The sequence below is a fragment of the Puntigrus tetrazona genome, chromosome 7 (assembly GCF_018831695.1).
Source record: "Puntigrus tetrazona isolate hp1 chromosome 7, ASM1883169v1, whole genome shotgun sequence".
In the NCBI taxonomy this organism is placed as follows: Eukaryota; Metazoa; Chordata; class Actinopteri; order Cypriniformes; family Cyprinidae; genus Puntigrus; species Puntigrus tetrazona.
In genome coordinates this window covers 2,504,741-2,532,467 of record NC_056705.1, presented here as the reverse complement: position 1 = coordinate 2,532,467, position 27,727 = coordinate 2,504,741, and the positions used below count along the sequence as shown (strand labels likewise).

The 27,727-nt window shown below is 37.2% G+C and overlaps 2 protein-coding genes across 5 annotated transcripts in view; one reads left to right on the top strand and one right to left on the bottom strand.

The window, feature by feature from the left end:
* Positions 1-20,826, bottom strand: part of kank1a (KN motif and ankyrin repeat domains 1a) — a 42,729-nt gene extending 21,903 nt beyond the window's left edge. For 2 of the 4 annotated variants that reach the window (XM_043245080.1, XM_043245084.1), the window contains exon 1: positions 1,811-1,931. In XM_043245080.1, the coding sequence (XP_043101015.1) occupies positions 1,811-1,859 (49 nt within the window). In that variant the 5' untranslated portion in view covers positions 1,860-1,931. Of the gene's footprint in view, positions 1-1,810; positions 1,932-9,582; positions 9,678-20,678 lie in introns of those variants that run through there. The other 2 variants (XM_043245081.1, XM_043245085.1) reach the window with 2 other exon arrangements.
* Positions 20,827-22,434: 1,608 nt separating this feature from the next.
* Positions 22,435-26,899, top strand: fbp1a (fructose-1,6-bisphosphatase 1a). The gene is made up of 7 exons (XM_043245095.1): positions 22,435-22,722; positions 23,480-23,642; positions 24,374-24,466; positions 24,532-24,672; positions 25,235-25,372; positions 25,555-25,674; positions 26,357-26,899. The coding sequence occupies exons 1-7, from the start codon at positions 22,553-22,555 to the stop codon at positions 26,543-26,545; spliced, it is 1,014 nt and encodes a 337-aa protein (XP_043101030.1). The 5' UTR covers positions 22,435-22,552; the 3' UTR covers positions 26,546-26,899.
* Positions 26,900-27,727: the final 828 nt, after the last annotated feature.

Genomic DNA, 27,727 nt, shown 5'->3' with positions numbered 1-27,727 from the left:
ACTGCTAAAGACGTATCCAAAATGGGAGTGGTAGGGTGTACTGCTATAGAAAAATGCACAAACACACCTAGTTTCTGGCACTTGTCATTAATTTAACTGCTCTTTCTATCACACCTTCTGCAGAATTCATTGTAAATGGTTAGTTTGCGAAATGTTTTTAAAAATAATTACTTAATTGTGTTGTTTCTGTACACGTATGACTTCTTGGAACACATAAAGAGAAATCTAGAGGAATGCAGAGGATTCTTGCTCTATATTGCAGTGAAACATACATTTGTGAAGGCATGCATGCAAAATCCAACAAGTTAAACTATTTCCCCCTACCAGAGCTCTAAAATCTGGTTTAAAAAAAAAATAGAACGTGAAGAGTCATTCCAAGTTTATTTAAATGCATATCTTTTAAACATACCCATTCAAAAGTTTGGGGTTAGTAAAAAGTTTACAACAAGTATAAATGAGAAGAAAATGCTTATTGAGCACCAAATGAACAGATTAGAATGATTTTTTGAAGAATCATTTGAATGAATCAAGTTTTGCCATTACACCTAAAAATATATTAAAAACTGTTATTTGTAATTGCTGTATTATTTGTATTATTGCTGTAATATAAACTCAAATCAGTGAACCTTACTCTAAAGTTTTGAATGATATTTGTGTAACAGATATATGACAACTACGTTGGAGTGTAAGATGTAGTTTCTCCGACAAAGCTATCATATGGCATAAGCAGTCTTGAACTACAGTAAAGTCATATGGGCTATACATGCTGCTTTTTATCCATTGAGGACTTTGAATGGCTACAGTCACTTTTTTTCTTTTTTCCCATGAAGCACAAGTTATACAGGGTAAGTAAACAGCAGATTTTTAGTTTCCTTCAACACCATCTAAAAAGCTTTTCAAACGAACCACATTCTAAACCTGAGACCACCTATAGAGCCTCACGCTGCTTTCACAAAAATTCTAATAATGGGTCAAAGTAACATGATCTTTATGTCCTCAGGGGAGGAGGTGAATCTGAGAGGTCACAGGGCCATTTCGGATATTGCGGTTGTAGTTTGAGGTGGAGCTGCAGGTGTGTCCATTGACGATTTTCAACGAGGGGCACCTGACATTCATAATGTCACACATAACCTGAAGCCAAGGAAAATTAAGAGCCCAGGAGTTGCCCAAATCATTCCGATTCTCTCTGAAACTTACAAACTATATGTCAGAAACACACTCACATGTCCAACTCCCTTTTGATCTTCCACACTAATGTTTAAGAGAGTAAAAAAAACTACCTAATACACTCATAAACACCACTTAACAGCAGCCACAGTCATTATGAAGACAAGAGTTGGAGGAAAAGGAGGATTTGTCAGCGGCAACTTGACCATGAAAGCAGCCAGCTGAATTTCATTACAGCGCTGAGCTTTTCAATAAACGAGGAACTGAAGAACTTCAGAAAAGCGAGGGGCTGAACACACCTGTGCATTCGTGTTAGCTTTTGGCAGGGGGGGGCCAAAGGTCTGACCCAGGCTCAAATGCTCCCAACCATTACTTACGACAACCATGCTGATCCCCCTTCTTCCAAATCCAGCTTCAAAGCTTATAATTATCTTGCCAGGCGCAGGGGGGTTTTGAAACCTCAAACCATTTTTATTCTGTCTTTGGGTTTTCGGCCTAAACAAAGTGAAACTCAAAAACAACCCCAGAAAACAATCTTTACATGCAAAGGCAGGCATAAAAATGTAGCTATTAAGAGTGCTGCATTCGTTTATTAAATAAGTAATAGACAGATAATCAACATAATAAACCACATTGTCATTACCCGGTTCATCTGAATCAAATGTATCCAGGATATTCCAAGATCCCGACATTAACTTGCTGTAAAAGTCAACCTTCAAACAGTGAGTGCAAACTCCTGCAAGCGACTGATGCAGTAGATGGCCAGTTTTAAACTGAAGATCAGACTGAAAGGTCCTAAACCTGATCTAGGTCGGCTAAATATAAAGACTCATTTGAACCCCGAAGAGAAAGTGACTTAATCATAACCACAGACCGTTAAAGAGAAACGCATGGGCCGTAGAGCCTATTTTTGTCATTATCACTCTCTTATCTGGTCTATTTGCCTTAAACGGCGTCCTGTGATACGTCTCTAGATTCACTGGTAAGTGTAGGCAAAGTGTTTGCTTATCAGTAACAAGGACATCGCTCTAAGATACTACAGTCTCCTCCTGTTCGCATGCTCTCTGAAACAGAAATATATGTAATATATTGGGAATCCAGGAAATACACAAATGCATTTTGTTATTTTTGGAAACGAATCAAATCAACTTTATAACTCAAAACAAGACAACAAACAGAATGAAATGGACACTATTTAGAACAAATTATGCATTCGTCCCTTTCCAAACCATCTTATCTAGTGCTGTCAAACGTTTTTAAGATGGTAGAAAATAGGTTTCTGTGGAATGCCTTAACAATGAAAGACTAAAGATAAACTATACTGTTTAAAAGTTTGAGGTTAGTAAAGCCTTTTTTTGTGTTTAACATTGGCTGCATTTGTTAGTAGTACAATTTGTAATATTGTGAAATGTTATTAAAATTTAAAATAACTGCTATAACTGAATGCATTTTACAATTAATTTTCCTAATTTTCAAATGCATTTTATTCTGTTTGGATCTCAACATTTTTTTATTATTATTATTATCCATTTTGAAAACATTTATGCTCCTGTCTGTACTGTAATATTTATATTTTTATATTGATAGAAATCTTGCTTTATCTCCATTCTGCCGCCAGCAAAAGATATAGCATATTTCATTTAAAACGTCAGATCCAAATCCATACCGTTTCTCTAGATCTGGACTAAGATGGTGTGGTATGAGTGTGCAAGTAAAAGTATTAACTTGTTTAAAAATAAATAAATTGTAATCTTACAGACTACAAAATGAAAACTGTAATGTATTTAGCAAGACCTTGTTTCGTTATTTGATAAAGTAATATCACATTTTTATTTGCATCAATAGACAAAAACACTACCTCTGTTCTACTGAACAGACTCATTTCAAGAGGTCTGGTAGAGCAGGACATTGACTTGGACTCAATGCAATGATAGACACTTTTGAAGAACAGCTGAGATGTTTTCTTTATAATCTAAAAAGCAATTCAAGTTTCAATTCATCTCAAGTTAAATTGCTAAGTAGAAATGTGATAAGAAGCTGCATGACCTAATATAAACAGCAGAACATATTACAAGAACAAAAAAAAAATATTTCAAATGTAAAAAGCTGACCAAAAAAATGTAATTGCTTTTTGTTCATGTACTTTTATTCTTATTTGCTAATAGTTGGGGTCTATTTATAAGCCGAGGACAGATTTAAGAGGCTGATTTGGAACGCACCTCTTATTCCAGTTCTTCTCTATTTTTGGAATAATATTTTTGGAATCTGTTAAACTGGACTCTATCATAACAGGATACAAAAGCACACACAAATATACACACACACTAAACAAGGAGAAATTATAAATGCTATAACCTAACCCTACATTTTAAAATAGCATTTTAAAAACAAAAATTCCTATGGAGGACATCCCCAAATTTAGATTTTATCAAATTTAATTCACTTTTGGGTACACATTTGCCCCCAAATATGACTAAGCACTACAAACACCCTGAAGACAAGAGCTGATAGTTTTTTTCCTTTTGCATGGGAATCTGAAACTGAGCTTAATTTTTAATTAAGCTAATGGGGAAAGTCCAACGGTTTCTTGTTTTGTCTTTCCAAAATTAAATTCTAAAATGAGTCATGAGTGCCCATCCTGTCTGACTTTAGTGACAGGCTGCTTTTGAAGAGATATGAATATGAACCCATAAACCCAAAAAAGCCTAAATGTCTTTAGAAGTGCCTGTAGCAGAGTATTCTTTGAACCAAATAGCTTCAGGAGCATCAACACGATACACTTTCTATTCACCTTCTACCTCTTCTCTGTAGGGGAACTGTAGTGCATTGATTACACTTCCACTTTTGTCTGCTTGCAGCCAGAGACAACATAAAAGACGCCAACAGACACTGTGGACTGTATCAACTTCTCTACCAGACTAAATTGGGGTTACACTGATCCAGCCAATACAAGGCTTTTGTGCAAGTCCAAGAGCAGTCCAACTTTCCAACTTTGACAACACTGCCATCTACAGGCTTCCAACATATACTGATTCGGTGAACAAGTGCATGAGACTGGAATACTGAGGATTCAAAACACTTATTGTCAAGTGCACAGTGAGGAAAAGCAAGTTTCCCAATGAGTACAAAGAGCACACAAACACAAAGTCAAGTTTTTTTTTAGCACAAATACAATTAAACGCAAGTTTTCCTCCATATCAAACCACCAACAATCTAAATAGTAAGTAAAACACACATACCAAAAAAATCCTTTAAATCCAATTAACTGTTTCCATCAGAGAAAAAAAAAGTAATGTAAAGCATGCATGAAAGCATTCGAGAGGAAATTCACTCCATGTAGAGCTGCAGAGCAAACACGCCGCTTCATTTAACAATGATCCAGCCCTTTCACTCCACAGGGGTGTATAGAGGGGACAGACACAGCGTCGGTAGTCCCTATCGACAACACACTCTTTCACTATCTGTCCCCTCATTTCTCTGACAGATGGATGTCTTTTTCTACTTGTTCTATTAGTTTCGTAACTAAATGAAACAATGTGTATTTTTTCATTCTGTCTTTCGTTCCCATCCTATCTCCTCACCTCTGTCCAACCGTGCATTTGACCAAGGACAGACTGGAGCCAGTTATTTGTTTTGCTCTCCAGTGGAGCCAGGCAGACTGAGAGGCCCAGCGGCCGCTCTTCTCATGATAAAGAGCCTTGAGAGGGCTGGAGGCCAAGGGAGCCTCCAGAGTTACAGCCACTGAATGCTGCAACACCATGCTTTATTTATTAAAATGGATAACAACTAACAATTTGACTATCGCATAATATATTTGTAATATTACATGCAAATTTAAAATATTTACTGATGCAAATAATTGAATTAACTTTCAAGTTCCCCTATTATGAATTTTTGAAAATTACCTTTTATGCAGTGTGTAGTCTTATGTAGACAGACATTCAGACTGATGACTGAAGGTCTGGAATACATGGCAGCTTTCACTGGCCAAGGCCCGCCCATGAGACTCTTTAAACAACATGTCAAGCAGCCAATCACAGTTTGCTGTGTTTTAGCATCACGTTTCAGAGTAGGGAAAGTCACCACAACAACAGACACCAAGAGATTAAAACTAAAGTGTTTTCAAGATTCTGTCACAAATTTTAAATACTTCACTTTTGAAAATTCAGTGTTTAGTTGATCCTGATAAATCACTCATTGTTACAGTTGTAAACATGACAGCTTACTTCTTTCATCAGACCGTTCATTCATTCCATGGGCAAGATGTCTGAGACAAAGTTTTAAATCTGAAAGAGCACAGTGGATAAAGTTATTGTCTCTGAACCGAAAGAGTTGACTCTGAATCATTGAAACTACTCGTTTAGAAAAATAAGTTGATAAGTCATGTTGACGCCAAAATGAAACATTAGTATTAATGTTAGAAGCCTGTTGGTGTTTTCGCGTTGGTCTGAATGAAAATGCAAATTCATTCTTCGCCACTAGGTGTCTTTTTGGAGCGGTAAAATAGCTGTTTCAACAGTAACACTTAACACAAAGAAGCACAGTGCTCACAAATGCTGATTTGTCATCAGGCATTACAGACATGATGAAATGAAAATAAAACCAGTTGGACCAATCACTGCTGATTAACGTCACGCAAAGGTGGGGTTTGGAAATAAGTCATTAAACAAATTGTTTGGGAGTCATTGAGCAAAGAAGGCAAAAATAAAAAAAAAAAAAAAAAAAAAAAGTCTAAAAATCTGACCTTGCAAACTGTTGCTAGGGACTCCCAAAACCCAAATATGAACCATTCTTTACCCATGGGGAACTTTATATTTTAGTTAAGTTATTCAGTAATTAGTAATTTATTAAACTAAATTAAATTATGCATATATGTACCTTTTACAATTATTATACATCGGAATTAAATTACAGCTACACAATTATTATTATTATTATTATTATTATTTTATTAAAAACATTTACACAAATACATTATATTTAGAAAAGTATATTTTAATTAAAAAGAACAACATATTAAAAATTCAATAAAAAATTCTATTTAAGTCTTTAATATCAAAGTTTACTTTTGTTTTATACACACACTTAATATAGTACACTTATATTCAATACATATATTTTAACATTTATTATACACAATATATAAAAATAATTATATCAAATTAATTCAAAGGATGCACACAATTCCCACCTACATGCAAAATTTAAATGAAGACTTAATTTTTTTTTTTTATTCTTGTAAACAGTAAGAAAAAAGAAAGAAAGAAAAGAATTCATTGGAAATCCAAAGAGTGCTCCTTGTTGACATACACTACAGGAATGTTTTAGACAGCAGTAACAAAGAAGCAGGAGAAATTCCAACGCTAAACACACCTTGCCAGCCTTAATTAGAGCTGCGTTTAAAGGCTAAAGGGTTTTGTTTGGCTTAACCACTTGAGCTGGCTAGGTTATAATGGTGCTAATGAGAAAGGGCCCGTTCCAGGGGGCTGGGAAGGGAGGGGGTGGATTAGGCTGGGAAATGCATGGAATGGGCAAACCTTGGCATCCAACGAACACAAACCCTCTAAAAAAGCAATTACCAGCAGAATGAACTGGTACAACATACACAATTCACAGGCACATTTCATCAGAAGTGTCATCCATCACTAGAGCTTTTCACAGTGATTTCTGATCTCTAAGGAATTACCCACATCAGAACCGTTGGCTTTAGCACAAGCGTCCCACCAGGTTTTTGTCAGAAAATGCATAGAAAATCAATTTTCCCTCTGCTCCCCACGCTACGGGTCCCTATGATCCTGAAGCCACGTCCACAGCTGTCGCGCTGCCCGAAATCAGCACAACAAAGACAGAGAGCATCCCCTGTGAAAGTTTGGGAAATCATTCATCCGCTATGCTTTCAATTGACTGAGCAACCGTAAAGCAGGCAACAATACGTTTCAGGGAGGTACTCAGATACGCTTTGTAAAACTCACTCTAATAGATGCCAATGACAGACGCAGGTGAAGGAAGCAACAACTGGCTCAATCTCAGCTTCCAGATCGAAAAGGAGACGTAATAACAACAAAATGAACATTAACATGGCAAAGGAACTTGTCGGTGGCCCAATATATTCACTATGAATTAATTTTCTAAACCTTATGCACTGTTTATGCGTGGCCATCTGTGACTGGACCAGCTGTCCAACATTTGAGTCTCTAAATAAGACTCCACTAGCCGGTCACTATCCTGGTAGCCTTTTTGTTTCTATTTGTACAGATGGTCCAGAGGGACTACTGAGGTGATGTCACGGCCAAGGCTTGCCATTACCATTCATACTGATATTAAGTGGACCAATATGGCATGAGCTTATCACCGAGAACTGAGAGATGCTCTTTAAGGTCCCCTGATAAGCAGAAAGTGGACATATTCACATAGCTAAACAATCAGCCATATCTAAGAAGGAAAGACCCGAGGAGAGCACGGTGGGAACAGAAACTTGATTAAGTAGAAACCTTGACAATTTAGACACAACAAATGAAGTTTCTGCCAAAATAAAGTCTTAGGTTAAAAATAAGAAAACAAAACAATCCATAGCTATTTGCTGTCTAAAACTTGTTGGTTGTTTACTGGCAGCGAGTGTGGGAGAGAGGAAGATAATGGTGTTGTCACAGTGAAGTGATTTGTCTCACCACACAGACAAGGAAGAGAAACTGTGCGGATCCCATCTGTGTTAGACACTGGTAGACGAAGCCAGTTTGAGGAATCCCCCCAACATTTACATCCGGTGACTGCCATTCAACACACACACACACACACACACACTTTTCCAACCGCCCCATTCTCCTCATGGGATCTGTCGGACTCTCTGAGTATGCTCCGTAAAACTAGAACGAATGCAGTAGACACAATCAGGCAGTAGAAATTTTAATTGCTTCCTGTATAACAACTGAGACAGGAATAGGCCAAACAATAGTGTGAGAGGGGGCGTGAATACTTAGACAGGGATTCGACTTTTTTTTTAATTTAAAAATTGTATTTAAAATATTTAAAAACATTTTGGTGAAAAAAATTTAAATAAATGCAAACACAGCAATTTTTGGAACCTTTGATAGTTTTTTCTTTGATAAATGAAAAGACAAAGAACAGCATTTATTCAAAATAGAGATATTTCCTAACAATAATAATAATAATAATAATAATAATAAATATAAAGTCTTTAATGTTACTTATCATCCACTTAACACATCTGTTCTGAATAAAAGTATACATTTCTTAAAAATAGCAGATACAAGCTTGATGATATACTTAATGTTTAAAAGTTTAAGGTCTGTAACATTTTAGGAACGCAATCTATTTAAAGAATTTGGCAAAAATGCCACCATTACTACAAAAAAAACCCTAAAAAGCATTAATGTTTTTAAAATTACTAATAAGAATTTACTTAAGCACCAAATCAGTTTATCAGAATGATTTCTGAAGGATCAACACTGAAGACTGGAGTAAATACGGCTGAAAATGCAGCTTTGCCAAAGGAATTAATGGCAATGCTATTTCACAACTTTACTGTTTTAATGCATTTTAAACCAAATAAATGTTGCCTTGATGAGACTTCTTTAAAAACAAAAAAAATTTAACCAACCCCAAACGTTTGTACATAACCTATATTCTTACTAAATGAGATTTTTAAATACAACATTAAAAGAAGCTGTTTAGACTACAAAATGAATGACTGAAATGGTTAGCCAAGGAGATTAACACCTTGCTTGTGCAGTACTTTCCTTAATTCTTTTGAAAGAGGCATTATAGTCCGTAAATGGACCCTTCTGTCTGCTTAAACTGAAAGGTGCAATGAGTGTTGTGGTTGACAACGTGTCAGCGCCATCTATATAACCAATGACAAATCCAGCATGTTCACAAAAGGCCTCTGTCCGGGGACCTACACACGAGCAACCAAAGTAAATCACAAACAAGCCACAAATTGAACACTGTGGAAAGGAAATATTCAATAAGTTCAGGCCAAAAGGTCCCTTGCTTATAAAACAACAGCTGATGGAAGGTATTAAAATGGCATTTGTTCACACAAGTGAAATTAAGAGATACAAACTCAAATCTGTGCCTAAATTGGATAGCTGTTCCAAACCTCACTTTCTTGACTGTATGACCTTTCTTTTGTTTAACATAAAAGACGATATTGTGAAGAATGTTGGGAACCACTTTCATTGTACGGCCAAAAAAAAAGAAATACACTGGAAAAAAATGAGAACCGAAACCGTTTGGTTCCCAACATTCTTCACAGTATCTTCTTTTGTCTTCCACAAAAGAAAAGAAAGCCATACAGGTTTGGAACGACATGCTGATAGAATTTCATTTTTTTGCTGAACAGCACCTTTAAAACAAAACAAGAATGACAGCAAAAAGAAACAAACAAAACATCACCTGCTGTTGAGTGTTGAGAAAGCCCACGGTTTTCAGAGCTCACGTTCTCCAAATATAATGTGCAGCCGGAAACTCTAACAAGTGACAAGCACCGCCTGAAGAAAGATAAGAGAAAAACTGAGATCAATAGGTTGATGTCATCTTATACTTTGACATTTACAAAATAAACAAAAATACAACAAACATAACCATAAGGAACGTATAAAGATACATGGATGAAGCAGCAGCTGTTGCTCTGCTGTAGTCACTATCTGTGACTTCTGACAGCCTATGAATTTAACCATCCCCTAGAGCTAAAGCTGATTTTGCACATGGACATGATGATGCCTGTTTAATGTATTTAATGTTCAGACATGTTATTAGAGCTGAACAGTACTGACAGATGTGACCAAGAAAATTAAGAAATAAACACACACACAAAAAAACACCATCTAAATTTAATGAAAGACATGTCCAAACTAAATCATTAACCTGTATAACAAATCTTTAAGCAACTGTAAATGCAAAAGATTTCAGCAAAGCTATAGAATACACAGTAATTAGATTATCTAAATATCCTTTTATTAGCACTCTCTACATGCCAGTCCTCTCCATTATGTATTATTTTTCAATAATACATGAAATATGCAATTTAGGAAAATTACTTAAGATTCCTTAAAAATAACTCCAGAAACAGTTAAAGAACTTCAGCTGAGCTGCGTGGGACCATTAGCTCCTCATGAGGTATATTGTGTTTTTGTTTATGGTGTGAGGGGTTAAAGGGTCATAAGGTTATGACAATACTAGCGCTCCCTCTTGCAGATAATGCACTGTATTGTGTGGAGATCACTGGAGCTCTGCTCTCCGCAGGAAGTTGAGAACAGTGAGAAGTGAGAACAGACAGTGGCATTGTGACCCTTTGGGTCACTGTACACTCGCATCAAAGCAGGAATCCCACATCCCTGTAATTACGAGAGCTCTGAGAACAGTTGGAACTCGAAGAAAATTATAACATGAGAAGATGTGCCCTGAAAAAGTCAGGTCTTGCTAAAACTTACTTTTAGATGCATTATCTCAATCTAAGCCATTCCACTGATTTTTTTTTTTTAAGGCTTTGCTAATGCAACTATATGTATAATTTTTTCCTCACAATGTTGTATAAATGGTATTATTATTATTTTATAACCGTTTCATAAGTTTTGCTCCAAAATGTTCAACTCAGTAATATGCATTAGGACACAGTGTTCAGTCTGAGAGCAGTCAGATGCCCTTTCTGGTCTACAAGCTGCTTGTGTCTATTAGACATGACACCCCAAGTGGACTGATCTTACGGAACACAGCTCGGTTCATGACCCTGACACCAGAGGAATTCCTGGGAATGAGCTCAGTAATTGCAAGCATGGCTTAATGAATCAATGGGCACTGATCAAATTAGGAGAAGCATTGTTTATCGACCACAAAGCTGACTCCAGGGACCTTCCTCTCGCTGTGGACATGCAGGGGAGCCTGTAAATAGAGCCCAGGAGTTCTGTCACGTAGCCACACAACCACGTAATGTTTGGGTTTGGAGCAGCAGAGGGACTTGCACGTAATCTGGCATTACTGAGAGAGAGAATGAGGGGTCTTTAGAAATAAATAAGGATCAGAATTTAAGAATCCCTAAGGCAGTTTTAATGGGGCTTATGGCGGATTATTAAACTGTTCAAAAGAAGGAAGAAAGATTTGTGAAAATAACTAAAAGGTAATAAACACTTGAATGCAAAATGAATGCGTTCGAAGCTATTGAATCCTTTTAAACATGACCGATTCCCTGTTGCTTAGAGGCTTTGCCAGATCAAGATAGTATTAATCTTCCTTTCATGGTGAATCTGTCACTGTACAGCAGACTTGTCTGCCAAGGCCTGAGGTTAAGGAATTTTTAATCAAGCCATCACACCACAAGCCCCTGGACGAGTTTTACACAGTCCAAGCACTCTCACACAAGACATTTACACACAACAGTTCATTTGATGTAAAAACAAAAGCAAAAATCAAGCAGCTTTGCCTCAAAACACATAAGTGGCGATTGTCATAAATATGCTAAAAGTGTTTTCAAGTGCGTCTTACTAACTAAAGCAGCAATACAAATGTATTTTCGATAAACCTGTGAAAAGTTAGAGAGAGAACGCATTGCATAATATATGTTGTAGGTTCAAGTTATCCCTTGATATTAAGGTCCGAAAGCAATATCCTTATTTGCATGCGCTTACATTTGTGCACGAACATTCTCTGCAATGTCACGATTCAAGTCATGCTTGAACCAGCCTTTCTTTGTGCTGCCACGCACTTGGAGCCAAAATACAAAAACTCGGTCAGCTCCAGGTGCCCTGAGTATGAGTGGATATTAGCAGGCAAGTCAATTTAACTAATATAAAATGTTTAGCTGTGTTGACTATGTTAAGTGTATGCTGAATTTACAAGACGTGCGTGACATAAGCTTTCGTCCCTTAATGTAGTTCAACGGATCAAAAAGGTTAGGAATCTGTGATCTACAACATTCACCTGCAACACACTCTCATCACAGTTCAAATTGGAATCTTTACATATTGGTGGTAAATTTCTTTGAATTTATATAAAACCTTCAAGCTTCACAAATACTTCAATTCAAACAAATAAGCCGCCAACTCAGAGATTCAGCAGGTAACTATACCACCAGCTATACTTCCACAGGCATAACCCTAAACAAATTTCCAGCGTCAGTGACAATGTATTCATAGAACTTCCTTCTACCACTAAAAATGTTTATTAATCTGTGTTTATTATCTGTGTCACACAGATAATTCAATACGTCAAGCATTTCTATTCAGTACGCTAAAAAGGTCAGGCTGACGTGCAGGTGGCCTGTTGATTTCAATAAACAAAGCAGGTGGTGAGATCCTGCTCTGTCGTTTAAACAAATGCACCAAAACTCTGTTGTGATTTTTCTGTCAGAAAACTAACTTGTTTGATTTTTCTCAAAAGCAATGAAGGGTGGATGAAAAGACACATTAGAAGGTTGAATCCAGATGGAAATTTGGTTACCTAGGTGAACCTGCCCCTATTAGTGAAAACAGAAACCTGAGAGGACTATTATGAACTGGTCTTTGCTTTAGCTCAGCACTGAGCTGAGAGAAGCCAAGGACTGAATCTCTCACAGACATAGCCAGGTTCTGATTAATATTAAGAGTCAGAAAGTCAGGTGGTGCTTTAGAGTAATTTATACATGCGTTATCAACAGAAGCGTGTCTGAGCATAAAGAGCAAGCCTGTTGCTGCAGGCCTGTACTGGATAACATACGATCAAATGTCAATTGCAATTATAACATTAAAGGGATTTTTAACAACATGAGGTAAATAAAGATTTTATTTGGGGGTGAACTGTCCCTTACAATACTAAAGTTAGCTAAATCTTTGTTAGCCAGATATCTATATGTTTATTTCGGAGAGAGGAAAGGAGCCAACAGCTGCATTCAAAAAGCAAGGCTTGGAGGAGAAAGGACAGCCCGATTTAAACTTAGCAAGCATCCATTGATTAAATATATAGTATATATATATATATAAAAAAAAAAAAAAAAAAAAAACTTAGTTAAGGCTGTCGAACACTGAATAAACACCAAACGTTAGAGAGAATCCTCATGCTCATTGGCTGACTAATTTGTAGATAAGCGTTTACGTAAGGAAGTGTTTTATAGGGTCATGTTTCTTAGTAATGCAGAGTAAATGATAAATGAAAATCTAAAAATGTGGTGCACCATATACACGATTTCATGACAGACAAAATCCTGTGATGCCTAAGCTGTTTATGTTTTGTTAGAATGGTAAGGTAAATAATTATTGCATAGACTGCTCTCCAAAATTTTATATAAATATATTAAAAGGTAGTTCACATTGGCAGTGCAAGCCAGGCAACATGTGACCACTGGACAACTACAGGTAGAGTGTAGGAGGATATCGGTCTAGCTGACACTGACTCAAGCAGTAACTCAAGCAGTCTGACAGGCAGCGGTAGACACCTTCATCTGAAACCCGAGGAGGTCAGTGATCAGTCAACCAAGCTCTCTGTAGGCCGTCAGTTTGCCACAACACATACAGTCAAATGTGGGAGGTTAAATACATTAGAGCTTACATATACACACTGCCTAAATAATGGCTTTTGTTACTTTTTAAGCAAGGTGGTCAATAATACTTGGGAAAAAAAAATTCTCATTCATATAAACCGCATTTGCTCATTGGATAAAATCTTTGTATTCTGCCATCCTTGCTCAATGTCATTAAGTAAAGCTATAATAAATAAAAATAAGGGGCTGGGGCTAACCAGACCTTTGTAATTAAACAGGTCTTGCTAGTAATGAAAAATCTAGATGTTTTTTAGCTTCTAGTTGACATGAATGCCATTTGCTGATTGCATATCTGTTCATAGAACACACAGCTTTCAACAGAAAGAGACTAGCTAGTTCATGGCAAGCCTTAAATGTGTCCCAAAAGATGAAAAAAAAGGCATACTTCCATAAGTGGGGGGCACTCATTTGAACAGTGTCTGTGCATACCATTCTCAGAATTTTTCACCCAGGACTATTTGACATTTGCCTTCCCTTAGTAAAGTGCTACGTTCCTCAGACCTGCCTGTTCCTGTCCCAAACCTTCGGCTCAGTATTCATCAACGCTACCCTTCACTGCATTCCATTGAGTGCTGAACTTTAGAAGGCAGAGCAGGGGAGATCAGGGGGAAGGTTCCTTCTCTTATTATCTTTTACCCACTTTAATCAGACCTTCAGTGAGAGACAGGAATCCAATTATAAAACATCTACGGCTAATGAACAACTCCGTATCTTTCTCGCTCATGTCCAAGATCCATCATGAACATCCATCAAATCAACCAATTAAACAAACAGGTCTCATCAAGCACAAGATTTCTAAGAGTTCCCATACAATCTTTCTAGTGTGGATTAGATGGCACAAAATGAAACCAACAATGCTGTCATGCTGTATGGGCTATAAAAGTAACCTGACAGAAAATATACCAGTCTGGGTTTTCTGAGGTGGAAATAATGTTAGAATTATATGACTTCTGAATGTATGTCAAAACACATTTTCATATACATTTTACATGTGCCGTCTTTGTAAATGTTTGATACCCACAGGCTGAATCTAATGAATAGATTGTATGTGTTCGCTCTGACTGCTCAAAATCTGCAGACTGGCCCATTGGCTCTGACTACACACTGCTGTGAAGTCAATTTACTTGTGTAATGTGATGTGATGCATGTACTGTATTCATTGACTTTGCTGTCTAAGCTGTTTATGTATATTATACATTTAATGTATACTGTTTCTCTGTATATCATATCATGTTGTGTTTCCTAATTTATATGTACAGTCAGCTGCAATGCCTGGACCACGCATCTAAGCTTTTCATACATCATGAGTGGAGCTGTCTTGGTAACTAGCATCAGCTCAGCCAAACCGTATATCTGGGCAAAAGTTGTTCAGTGCGTTTCAAGTTTTAATTTTACTATAATTGGCCTTGGAAAGCTCCTAAAGACATAGTCCCTGGCCCAAATGGCACACTTCACATGTACTTGTGGTCTTGTGGAATTACAAAGACTGCCATAAACTCATGTCTGTTCCATGGCAGACTTCAAGTTGACAGTCAAAGTGCCATTATGCCATGAAAGTGTGGACTCAGTATAACCGCAAGTGTTTAGGGCATGATTTGGGACAGGGCCATATGGGACACTCAACATATAGTCATTCAAATATTCTATATACTCATGTACACAAGAATAACTATTACAATTGTGCATGCTAACATATTGAATGTAGCGGACGTGAGTGTGGAACAGTCTGGTATAAAACAGTCTACCATCTGACTTTTGTTATCTTTCCTGTCAAACAACACAGTTTACAAAAAAAAAAAAAAAAAAAAAAAAAAAAAAAAAAAAAGAATGTCACTTGCAAATGTTGGTATGTCTCACGTCAGGACAAACAAAAAGACTTCTGTGAAACAACTGGCACATTGAGAAAGTAGGAGTTCTTCCTCTGCGCCCACTAGTCCCAGCTGGATCGTTGCTCAGAGTTTGTTTGAGAGATCCTTGTCACAAGCAGAGATCTTTACATTGCTACTTGTGAATTTATCTACCGTATTTGACATGATGAAAAATAAAGATAAAGATGCAATGAATAGCTGTACAGAGAAATTGCTTAGATACACCTGATAAGTTTGAACATATTTGTGATGTTGACAGCAGTTTTTTTTTTTTTTTTTTTTTTTTTTTTTTTTTTTTTTACATCGAGGGTGAGCTCACAGATGCAAGAAAAATAACATGGCCAACATTTGTCACAATTTGTCCGTTTTAAAAAAATAACTTTCAATTATAGCATCCGGATGTGTTCTGTCTGCACTCAAAGTTAAAGATGTATGCACCCATACAGTCAGGTCTCTAAAATGAAATGACTTGGCATTTAGACAAAAGCATGTTCCTTCATTCCAGCAGATGTTCCTGACAAGAGCTTCACTCTGACTGAAACCTCAAAGCTATACATGATCAGCAAGCTTTATTCAAACTCAAAACAACTGACCACAGCATGCCAAGGTCTGGCATTATAAAAAAGAAAAAGGGTATATATTTTTGTTTTAAGCTGAACATACAAATCCTCTATAAGAAGAAAACGGGAAACAATAATTGTGTCCAAGTTCAGAAAGAAAACAGAAAACAGCCACCAGTGGATGGATGGTTAAGGTGTTTCTCGACCTCTCACTTAAACCAAATTTTCAAAGCAGACTACAATAAAGTCACTGTGTTGGGCAGCTACATAATCTCAGGAGAATGACCTTAAAGTGCTGAGAAAGACGTCCTTCACTTCTGGGATGAAGTAAACCTGATCCTTTGTTTCTATTTTACTGGAATGCTTCTAGATAAACAGAAAGACTGTCAAACGACCAGGTGTTTCTCTTAATCCTGTGTTTTGGATTGAGTGTCACAATGTAGGACGTCATTTAATCCATCCATTCTGGCTAACAAAAGAAAGGACAAATTTTACAGAGCAGTGGAAGTCTGTGAACTGATACTATTCATATAGTGACAGTCAACCAAACAAGCAATTTGTGTTACACAGGTTTGATACGTCGCCGCAGATTTGATTATTTTACTCTTCTAAATGTCTTTGCTAATTATTCCTAGCCTGCAAGAATTTATTATTTGCATTATTTTTTTAAACCCTTTCTCAGGTCCTCGAGGCAAAGCTGCAAGGAACGTTTCTGTAATTAATCAAATCTAAAGGAAACTACAGAAACCAAAGCAGTATTCAATTAAATTCTATTGACTTTTGACCTTACAAACATTCCAAGAATTAATTTAATAACAGGAAATAATAAGAGAATGTCCCAACAGAACTTGTGTAGATAATGACTTCCTAATTAATGTAATTATGTAAACATAAATGTCTAGACAGCATCCTAAACAAAAAGGAGGGTCTTGAACACTGTCCAACCAGACAGTGGCATGGTCTCTGATTGGATACGACCAGTTAACAACAACAAAAGGCCAGGACCTCCTGCCTCTTGACATTAATTGTCCTGTACCCCAGTCTCTTTTTCGAAGTAACCTCTCCTTTGGGCTAGAGGAACAAAAACGTCTGTATTATTACGAGAAATGGTTTTAACTGAAGGCGCACTTACTGCATTTAATGGAAAACGACCGATTTGATTTCAAAATGCACTTGCTGTTCCACAAAAAGTAAAAGTTAATGAGGCATCAAACGCAGGTGATTAAAACATTGCACGGAAAAGGAGGCAATTAGCATTTTAAATGCAAACTCATATTTTCCATCAGGAAGTCATCAAGAATGTGTTCTACTTTGAAGAGGTAAGCAGCTCTTACATTTAAAGGATTACGACAAGTACAAGGTACTAATATCAACAGCTAAGACTTTGATGATTTCAAATAAATACTGTTCTATCGGTCTTTCTATTCATCATAGTATCCTACATTTTTTTTTTCCAAATAAGCAGCCTGATAAAAATAAATGTTTCTTCAGCCCCACATATTAGAATTTCTTTCAAAGACATTAGCACGATGGCATATATAGACCAGAAATGTGAAACTGAGTTACAAAATCTACATTGTCAATTTAAAAAAAAAAAAAAAAAAAAAAAAAAAAAAAAAGTTATTACAACTAAAATATATCAAAAACTATTTAGAAACCAACCTAAAAGGTCAAAGTAACCCATCTTCAACGTAGTAAGCAAGTCTCTATGTTAGAGATGTTTGGTAGGCTTGGAGCAATGGTAAAGGGGGTAGATTAGGTTTGCAAACAGTTCTAACCAAGCAGCAAAGTGGAAGTAATTTCCTCTGTATAAACAGGCAGCAGTGGCAGTGTGGATTTTACAGCCTGAGAGCGAGAGCGAGAGAGCGAGAGAGCGAGAGAGAGAGTGAGAGAGAGAGAGAGAGAGAGCGAGAGAGAGAGAGAGAGAGAGAGATGTAAGTGACAGTTCCCTTCACTATGAACTGAGCTTTGATCCCCATGTGCAAAGCTTTCTCAGCAAGGTGCAAATTGAGGAAGCTTCTGCCATATGTCCACAAAGGCCTGAACGTACACATCTAAACGTTTTCACGCTAGAAAATGTTGTCTCAAGTCTGTACGCATTTCCTTTTTTTCTGTGAAAGACAAAAGATGACATTTGTAAAAACAGAAATACAGGTTTGGAATGAAAATAAGGCGAGTAAATAGCTTTTTTGGTTTATCCCTTTTAACAGCTTATGTAGCCTTTTTCTTCCAGAAAACAGAACAGGGTAAATATTTTATGAGGGACACAATGTGCATATAATCCCCTTATTGTTTTCAAATTGAAAGAAGCATGCGTGTCGTGCACATGGACAGGAAACAAAATTCACATACAGTTGCCCACTATATGCACGTTTAAACCTCTTCTCATTTGAAACGGTCCCATTGCCACCCATGAACAACACTCAACTTCAAAGAAACGTTATAACCATCTCGCTTTTAACAATAAGAATCCATCCGCAAAGCAAGCATAAAGGCAGACAGGGATCTCACATTCTTTAATATGGTCTTTCATTATGTCATTGGTGAAAGGAGGCTTTAGAAGACTTTCATCTTGAAACAGTTCCCTCTTTAAAAAACTGGGACTACCTCCACAAGAAGTCTCGGCATCACAAAGCCTTCTTCCATTCACAGTCTCAGAGCAGAACCGCACACATTTGACACCCTGTGGACATGCCAATTTTCCTCTGGATTAGCCCCGTACAGAATAAACTAGCACAGGTTTATAGTGGTCTAAGGGGTCACCGACTTTTTGAAGAGCGCAACTGGATCATCAGAGGAAGCCAACAATGAAGAATTTAAAAATTGTCTGCTGTTGAAATGATGGGTGGCTGCATCCAATAAATGGTGTTTGGAAAGGGCTCCCTTGTTTCAGATACGCCAAACAGAGGTTTCATTTCTGACAGTGATATTTGTAGGTCGCTGACAATCCTTTTCACTAGAGCATAATAATGTCTTTGTGAGAGTCTTTTACAGACTGTACATGGCAGCGGTGCCAACCTGGAAGAATGAGCATGCCAGCACAGCACACACAGCGCACGTTATACTGCAGTGTTTCTGACTAGTCTTCTGTTAGAGCTTGATTTAAAATCTGCATTAAAAAAAATAGAACAATAAATAATAAAAAAAGACAACTGGTTAACCAACCGCAAATATTTAAATACATATACCATTACAGTAAAATACTTGGGGTCACCTAATAACTTACACTGAAAATAAATAACAGGACATCTGAACCTTTTAAAGTTAGATTTTGTTCTTTACATTAAGGTGTGGTACATTTTATGTTGTTTTACGAATGTTTATGTAATTACTTCAGTGTCACGTGATGTGAGTTGCCCTGAAGGTGTTATACCTCTGTATGGCACGGTCTAGTCTTTGCCACGGTTTATTGAAAGGTCACTTGAATGATCTTTGATTCATGTGGCCTTTTATTTTATCTGTATTCATGTGATGATTTTCAGTATAATTTACGGTCATATTTTGGTACTACAACTCTGCATACGCCTGGATATATTTAGTAAAAATCATTAGCCCTATAAGAATTTAATTAAAGGGCTATTTAGTAACTCAAATCACTGGTTTTAGGTTATCAGTCATGTACACCGAGGTTATCATGAAAATCAGTTTATACTTCCTCAAATCTGCACAGGAAGGGCGACCGTCATAATTACGTCCTGTCAAGTGACCCGAGGACTTGTAGCTACATCTGAAGAGATTTGAAATGTTCTGGGCCTTTTTTTTTTTTTTTTTTTTTTTTCTACGCAAGAGTGTCATAAAATTCATTTCAACCTAACACAAATTTCTGAGGTTTTTAAAAAAGTTAAAAAAATTAATTAAAACAAAACCACAAACGAACATGTGTCCTATTCACTTTTACGTGACCACTGTATCACACGTGACTGAGGTCTGAGATACAATCGTGTCAGATCACTGTTCTCCCCTCCAGGTACTCAGCTATGAAAACCTTACCATGTAGCAAACGACTTACATGCCACAATTACAAACCGATAAAACAACTTAAACCTCAAGCACGCTGCGTAACGGGAAAATTAAATTTAAAATAAAAAATATTTGCAAAAAAACGTTTACATCCAGTATATCGAACAGGTGTGACAAAACACGGGATCACAAAACACTTGATGCACAACATAAAAGAAAAAAAAACAATTTTGCCTACAAAGACGTGACCCTGTTAACCATTAAAATTATACTGTAGCTAATCTCTTATCTCGCAACAAGTAACAAGAGTCGCGCGCCCAATGCACGCGCGGTCCTCCGCCGCTTTTATTCCTACGTTACTTCTGCAGCTCAGGATCACTGTCTCCTATATCGCCGTCAGGACTAATTTATTTTCTCATTTATTTAACCCGAGACACAAATACACCAGTTTAACATACACCACAGAAAGACAAGTGTTTGCTAACCTGGTGGATCAGGTTTCGCACGCGCCCCGAAGTGAGCGATAAAGTCTAGTTTATAAGCATGCGGCCGGCGGTTTTGTTTTTTGTTTTAAGAAAAGGAACAATGAATTACCTTTTTTTCCAAACAAATTTGATTATACGTCCCTCTCCCGTCCCTGCGCTCCCTTTGTAAAAGTCCCAGTGAAGCGTCCTCTTCGCTCATGCGCACAAGAGCAGCACGAGCCGCTGAACTCGACCCGAGGCACAATACATGTTCCCTGACGTGGGACGGAGAGCGTGACGTACAAATAAGTGAGTCCACAAAGGCAGGTGCTCCTCTCACTGCTTACTAGATCAGCAGAGCCGCGGGAACCCATCCACGTGTTATACCTTTCAGTCAAAGGATTACAGCGCCATATAACTTAAGCGGAATTGCCTGTGCTTCAAGGATGTTGAGCTCTTCTGAAGCATTTTCACTTTTTCCTCAAGCCATGCAACGGGCTATGCGATCGAAGTCGTGACTTTTTTTTTTTTTTTTTTTTTACTAAATGTTAAGCCTTTAATGAGATACAAAACTCTCATAAAACTTGAATGTTCTCACTGAAACTAATACTGTTTTGACACTTACTGCAGTTTTGAACGATAACGCGTTGCTGGAAAAGAGGAGCCTTGCTTGTAGAGATACAGTTATGGTTAAATGCACCTTGCAGAATCTGTAAAAAAAAAATTTTTTTATTAATAATTAACAAAATAAGAGGGATCATAACATTGCCTTTTGCTGCTGGTGTTTTTTTCCAGACTGCTTTCTTTAATAAGCACTTTTATTTGACATTTGAATTTCAGAATAACAAAATGCCCTATTTAACATTTACATTTATTTAGCCATTTATTCTGAATGCTGTGTGTAATTTGCTTGGATCGTCCACTTTTTATGATGTGGCTAATCTCGGAGGGTCGAGGTGGAATATGTAACATTTTTATGAGAGAAATTCTGAAAATATTAAAAAGTTCATACAAATTTGCCAGTAGCAAAGAGTTCTGTATCTTTACTAATACGTTTTAATGAGCAAATAGCGTAGGCTATACTCCTGTGATTTTTATGTTTATTTTAACGTCTATGTTTTTAATTAATTAAACTTTACAATAACAAAGTTTGTGCTGAAATGGGATCGTTCATACTTCTCTGTGAGGATAATGGGCTTCTATTTTATATTCAGATTGATCGGGGCTGACCTCTAGTGGTTTCTTTAGGTAGTTCAGTGTGGAGTCACAATAATAAAAAAAGCAGCGTACATTAAAGGCTGAGTACCTGAAACATCATCATTGCATCTGTCTCATTATGAGGTAAAAACATTATTGACTGTATAAACGTTTTGCAATAATAATTCCCAACAGCCATAGCTCTGAGTAACCTATATATGTATAATCCGTTTGTAGGAATCCGTTTTGTGTGTTGACCTTAATTTTAACTTTATGATGAGAACTGAAAAACAACTGAATAAAATAGAGGTAAAAGTGCCTAAAGGCTCTCTAAAAAAGAACAGCGGACAAACCAGCCTGACGACAAACAATGCATGCAGTGCCACCTGCATTGAGTGAAATCAACTTTTACACAGCTCGGACGCGAACACTGAGTTGAGATTAGCCCACAGAAGCGCCTCCATTCACCCTAAACCGCTTCCACTCGTTGTGTACCAGTAACCTCGCCGGCTCTTCGCGGGCTCAGAGCCACGTTCATGATGACACAGCACACACCGAGCACGAGGGGGGCTTTCATCCACACCCCCGTTTCCACAATGCATCATTGTTTTGAAACTTCCACGCAGTCGGCCGGTCACACCTCTGAGCCTCTGGACGCGCACTTCTCATTGGTTTAGCTCTCCATACACCCCTTTCCGCAGCATTTCCGCCTACACGTTTTTGTTTCCGCGAAAGAATGAGTTGCGCGAATTAGACACGTTATTGAAAAGCGAGATTTTTTTTTAATATCAGCAGAAATCCGCAGTCATGTCAGACCGGGGATCCTTCGACACTAATGTTGTGACTTTGACGAGATTTCTGCTTGAAGAGGGCAGAAAAGCCAAAGGCACGGGCGAGCTGACGACCCTGCTGAACGCGATGTGCACGGCCGTGAAAGCCATCTCCAGCGCGGTCAGGAAAGCAGGTATCGCTCACCTGTGAGTATGTTATGACACACGGTCGACTGGGACTCCAGAAAGCATGGCATGCAAAAACATTCATCTGTTTGCTTTATTTTAAATCTGAAAACACAAGAAGCGTGCAAGAAAAAAGTCCACGTAAGCTAATTAAAACATCGTTTGAATAAATAAGAATCACAGGCAAAGTATGCGACATTGTTACAATACATCATCTTAGTGTACGTTTCTTTCTGCAAAATAGAATTTGTTCTTTCTTTTATTGTTGAGTGAAATATGACCATTTAAACCAGTTTAACAGGTTTTACACATTTTGATGAAAAATATGGTTTTCTTGCACAATTGCCCATTTAAACTTGCTAAATAACGCAGGAGGTTTTTTTTTTTAGTTTTAGTTTTAGTTTTTTTTTTGTTTTTTTTTTTTTTACAAATTTGTGGTTAGCTTCTGTTTTGAAACTGAACCATGTTGACATTGTAGTGTTGGGAAATGCCAGCAAAAAAAAGAAGTTGGAAGTTTAAAGGAAGGCCTTTAAAAAATTAGATGAAGCTCTTTATATTACAAGTTTGAATTAATGAAAGTTTAAAGTTTGAAATAACTGAAAGTTGGACTTTCAGTGTTTCCATAGTTTGTTTATGCAGACAGTGCTGTTGACAGTACAATGTGATATTGCTTTCTTATATATATAATATTGCAGTTTTATAAACAAGCATTGAAAAACAATACCTAAAAAATCCTTTCAGTGCCTTTGATCTGATTCAACTGGAAACTGTCTGACAGGTACGGCATTGCTGGAAGTACCAATGTGACAGGGGACCAGGTTAAGAAGCTGGACATCCTTTCTAATGACCTCGTCATAAACATGATCAAATCTTCATTTACCTCATGTGTGCTGGTCACTGAGGAGCACGAGAGCGCAATCATTGTGGAACCAGATAGACGGGTAAGAACCACATGAGTAAGTTATAATACATGCTGTCTGAGAAATAACTATACTTCAAGTGTTTAATCTCTCCAAAATATTTAATCAAAGATATGTATTGTTTCAAGTGTTTGCAAAAACCTGCCAATGAGTTTAGTAATTTTTCACATTTGACTCAAGAATGGAGAAATGTGTGTTTCCTGTGCAGAACATGGAGAGCTAGCCACGTGACTCCAACTGATTTTCAACTGATTTGTAGTTCAGATCTTTGCCTGCATTGTTGGCCAGAAACCAATTCTTAATCTGACATCTAAGGAAAGGACACTGAGAGACATGCGCTAAGATGTATTGTGAAAAGTCAGAAAATACCTGGGAATAAGGAAATATTTAAAGCCCTCTTTCCGTCCTGAATATACAAATAGATTGATAAAAACATAAAAAATGAAAACATGTAAATTTAATTTTGAATAAAACTTAACTTATAAAATGATCACAAAATCTTTGTGAAGTAATCAAGAATGACGATAAAGTCTATTAATCAAAAGCTCTGTAACTTAAAATCAGTCACAAGCCAGGCGTATCTTGTTTTAAGGAGTAAAGACTGAATAAGTAGATGAATGTGGTAAGGTCATGGAAAGGTCAAATTCATTTAACTGAGCAACATCATCATTGCTCATTAAATGACTATGTACTGTCTCGTCAAGGTGCTTCAGTAACATTCATTTAACCAAAGCTTCTTCCCTGTGTTCAAGGGTAAATACGTGGTGTGCTTTGACCCTCTCGATGGTTCATCCAACATTGACTGTCTTGCTTCGATTGGGACCATCTTTGCCATCTACAGGAAGGTATGACTGCGTGTGTTTAATACATTTACCGAAATACATTGCCAAAATGATTGCTGTGTTCACAGTGCACAGACAGCGAGCCGTCCGAGAAGGATGCCCTGCAACCTGGAAGAAATATAGTGGCTGCTGGATATGCACTGTACGGCAGTGCCACCATGATTGTCCTCTCCACCGGTCAGGGAGTCAACTGCTTCATGTTAGATCCAGTGAGTCAGTTTTACTCTGCGTACACCGGTGTCAACTATTGGATCAGTTCTATATATATATATATATATATATATATATATATATATATATATATATATATATATATATATGATTCATAAAGCTAGGAGATATTGTTTGAAACAGTGTAGTAGTTTTTTTGGGGTAACACTTTATTTTAGAGTTAAACCTATTAGCTGCTAATTAGCATGCATATTACTAGAATATTAGCCATTTATTATTGCTAATTAAGTACAAAGTTATTGTTTTACTCTACATCCCTAATTTTACTCAACACCTAAATTTAACAACTTCCTTACTAACTTTTAATAGGCAGCAAATTAGCAAAGTCATCGTTAACAAGTGTTACTTATTCTAAAGTGTTACCATTTTTTTAATGACTTCCAGCTTGCCCTTGTTTATGAAGTATATTACAGTTAATGTATCTTCTTCTTTTTTGCCTTTATCTTCTTCTTTAGGACAAAATGCTGCGGTAAATAGCATGTCCTATCCACAGGCAATAAGTTCAACATTAATTTATTGTGTTATTTATTGTAACATCAGGCTATTGGCGAGTTCATTCTGGTTGACAGAGACGTGAAGATTAAGAAGAAAGGCAACATCTACAGTCTGAATGAAGGATATGCCCTTTATTTTGATCCTGCTGTCACAGAGTACCTGCAGAAGAAAAAGTTTCCGGAGGTTCAGTATGCGATTACGTCGGATTTTATATTTATAACAACTCGAATCATTATAAGCTGAACAAAGTACACATTTCAAATACGTCGCATATTCAAAATCTATCCGAAAAATAAATAAGAATATAATATATAATAACCAGCTACTAAAAAACACATTTATAGTTTCTATTAAAATGTATTCAGGCTGGCGTTGCGCCGTACGGGGCCCGTTACGTGGGCTCAATGGTGGCAGATGTGCATCGAACACTCGTTTACGGAGGAATCTTCCTTTACCCTGCAAATGTGAAGAGCCCCAAAGGAAAGGTACTTTATCTAAACATTGTTTGCATTTACATGTACATGTATTGCTACTGAAGTCTTGATAAAAATCGTATTCAACGGCCCGAAAAGGAGAAAGTTGAACTAAATGTTTTGAAAATAATTAATAAAATACTTCCCTGAACCATTTTGCTGTCGGTTTTAACTAGCAGGTTTCAAGGGCTTGCACGGTAGTTTGTCACATGATCCCGATCCACTATGTTTCACTATAGGTGGTAATTGATATGCGCTGTTCATACATTCGCTTAAAAGTATCATTTTAGGGACACTGTACTATTTAGTGAAGTACATGAATGAAGTGAAGACATGAAAAGCATACGACCTTTGCTCCAGTTCTTTTGTTTGGCGTCACATGTACAGGTGTGTCCGTGTTTGCTCTCTTTTACCAACACAACCTGAGCTGAAAATGGATCAGCAACATCTACATTGTAGGTTCTCGTGTAAAATCCATTGTGCTATGCTATCATTACATAATAATTCAAATACCTTGGTGAGAAAAGCTAATACTTCATTGACTTGATCCTGGCGTACAAAAAAATAAGGCCTGTAGAGGGAGCTGTAGCACCCAGTGGCTAATTGAAGGAAGCCCTAGATAAAATTGTTGAGTAAATAAAGGAGAAGGATGACAGAAACTTGTACACCTTTGTTTGTGTTCCGCCGTCTTCAGCTCCGACTGCTGTACGAGTGCAACCCCATGGCCTTCATCATGGAGCAGGCCGGGGGGATGGCCACCACAGGGACCATCGACATCCTGGACATCCAGCCCGAGAGCCTCCATCAACGGGTACCGGTGGTCATGGGGTCCCCCGACGATGTTCAAGAGTACATTTCCATCTTTCAGAAACATCATAAATGAAAGAAATAGTCAGAATGAGAAATTCCAAAGAATATGCATATACTTGACACTCCAAAAATAAGATACCAAAGTGTATTGTTACCTCTATATTAAATCTTTACATCTAAAAGCAAATGTTTTTATACACTCCATAAAGAAATATAAGAAGAATTTTTGAGGACAGTGTTTACACAAGTGAAGTCGATTTGCTTTGAGGCTGTTTTTAGAGAAAGCAGTTGAAATTGTTGATGGCCAAAACGACAAGAAGCGAGTTCATGGCAGCAGTGAGGAGGATTTGAGTTCAAGTTGCTTTTGTTTCTGCTTTACTGCACCCTACTGAGGGAAACTGTGAATAAAGCTCTTGATGAAACCAGATTTTGTGCAGATTAATAATGCGCAAACACTAAACATCACAACTACTGAAATGCCGTACGTCTCTCACGTTTCAGTGCTCTGAGGATACGATGATACCACTTTTGAATGAAATATTTTAATACAAGCTGCACAAGAAGTTCAAGCAACCAAATGTAGAGCAGATGACCTTTTCCGTAAAGGCCAGTAGGTGCAAAGAGCCCTGCTGACATTTGAGACACATTTTGGGGTGTTGCTCTACGCGACCTCGGTCAAAATATGCGCATGCATATCTGTTTATAAATGATACTCTCATTTAAAGTTGGAAAAAAAGCTAATGGTGATTAGTATTTGTAGCATGCTAGGTTCAGTGATCTCTTCTGGGAGCAAAATGTTGTCTGGAAGGTTCTGATCCTAATGAGTTTATTATTTTGGGCTCTAGCAGAGGAGGCGCCCAAGTTCAGGTCAATAAGAGCGGGAGGCAATAGACCGAGTCCTTGTTTGGAAATATGTCAACCAACCTGTTGAATCTAAGAACGACCTCTATACCGGTGCTGAAATGTATTGCATAAACAGTGCTTACGATTTAAATTATGTTTTCAGAAAGCATGTTAATTGCACTTTTCGTTGCCGTGAATCAAATATAATGCACGAGCCTCATGCTGTATATCTATTTCCTTAAAACGTGTTTGATGTGTTCAGTCACAGTTACAAGTTTGATTCTGAGTTATAAAGGACACATTTACATATAAATAAATACACTTTATTATTACTGAGATCCATTCCGGTATATTGAGACATGATTGTCATAAACAGTCGTGAGCTTTGCTTCATGATCCGTGACCTTCTAAC

Coding starts and splice junctions, on each gene's coding strand:
- fbp1a (XM_043245095.1), top strand. CDS start 22,553: ATGTCAGACCGGGGATCCTTCGACACTAATGTTGTGACTTTGACGAGA. Junction 24,467..24,531: donor TCTTTGCCATCTACAGGAAG/GTATGACTGCGT, acceptor CTGTGTTCACAG/TGCACAGACAGCGAGCCGTC. Junction 24,673..25,234: donor ACTGCTTCATGTTAGATCCA/GTGAGTCAGTTT, acceptor TTGTAACATCAG/GCTATTGGCGAGTTCATTCT.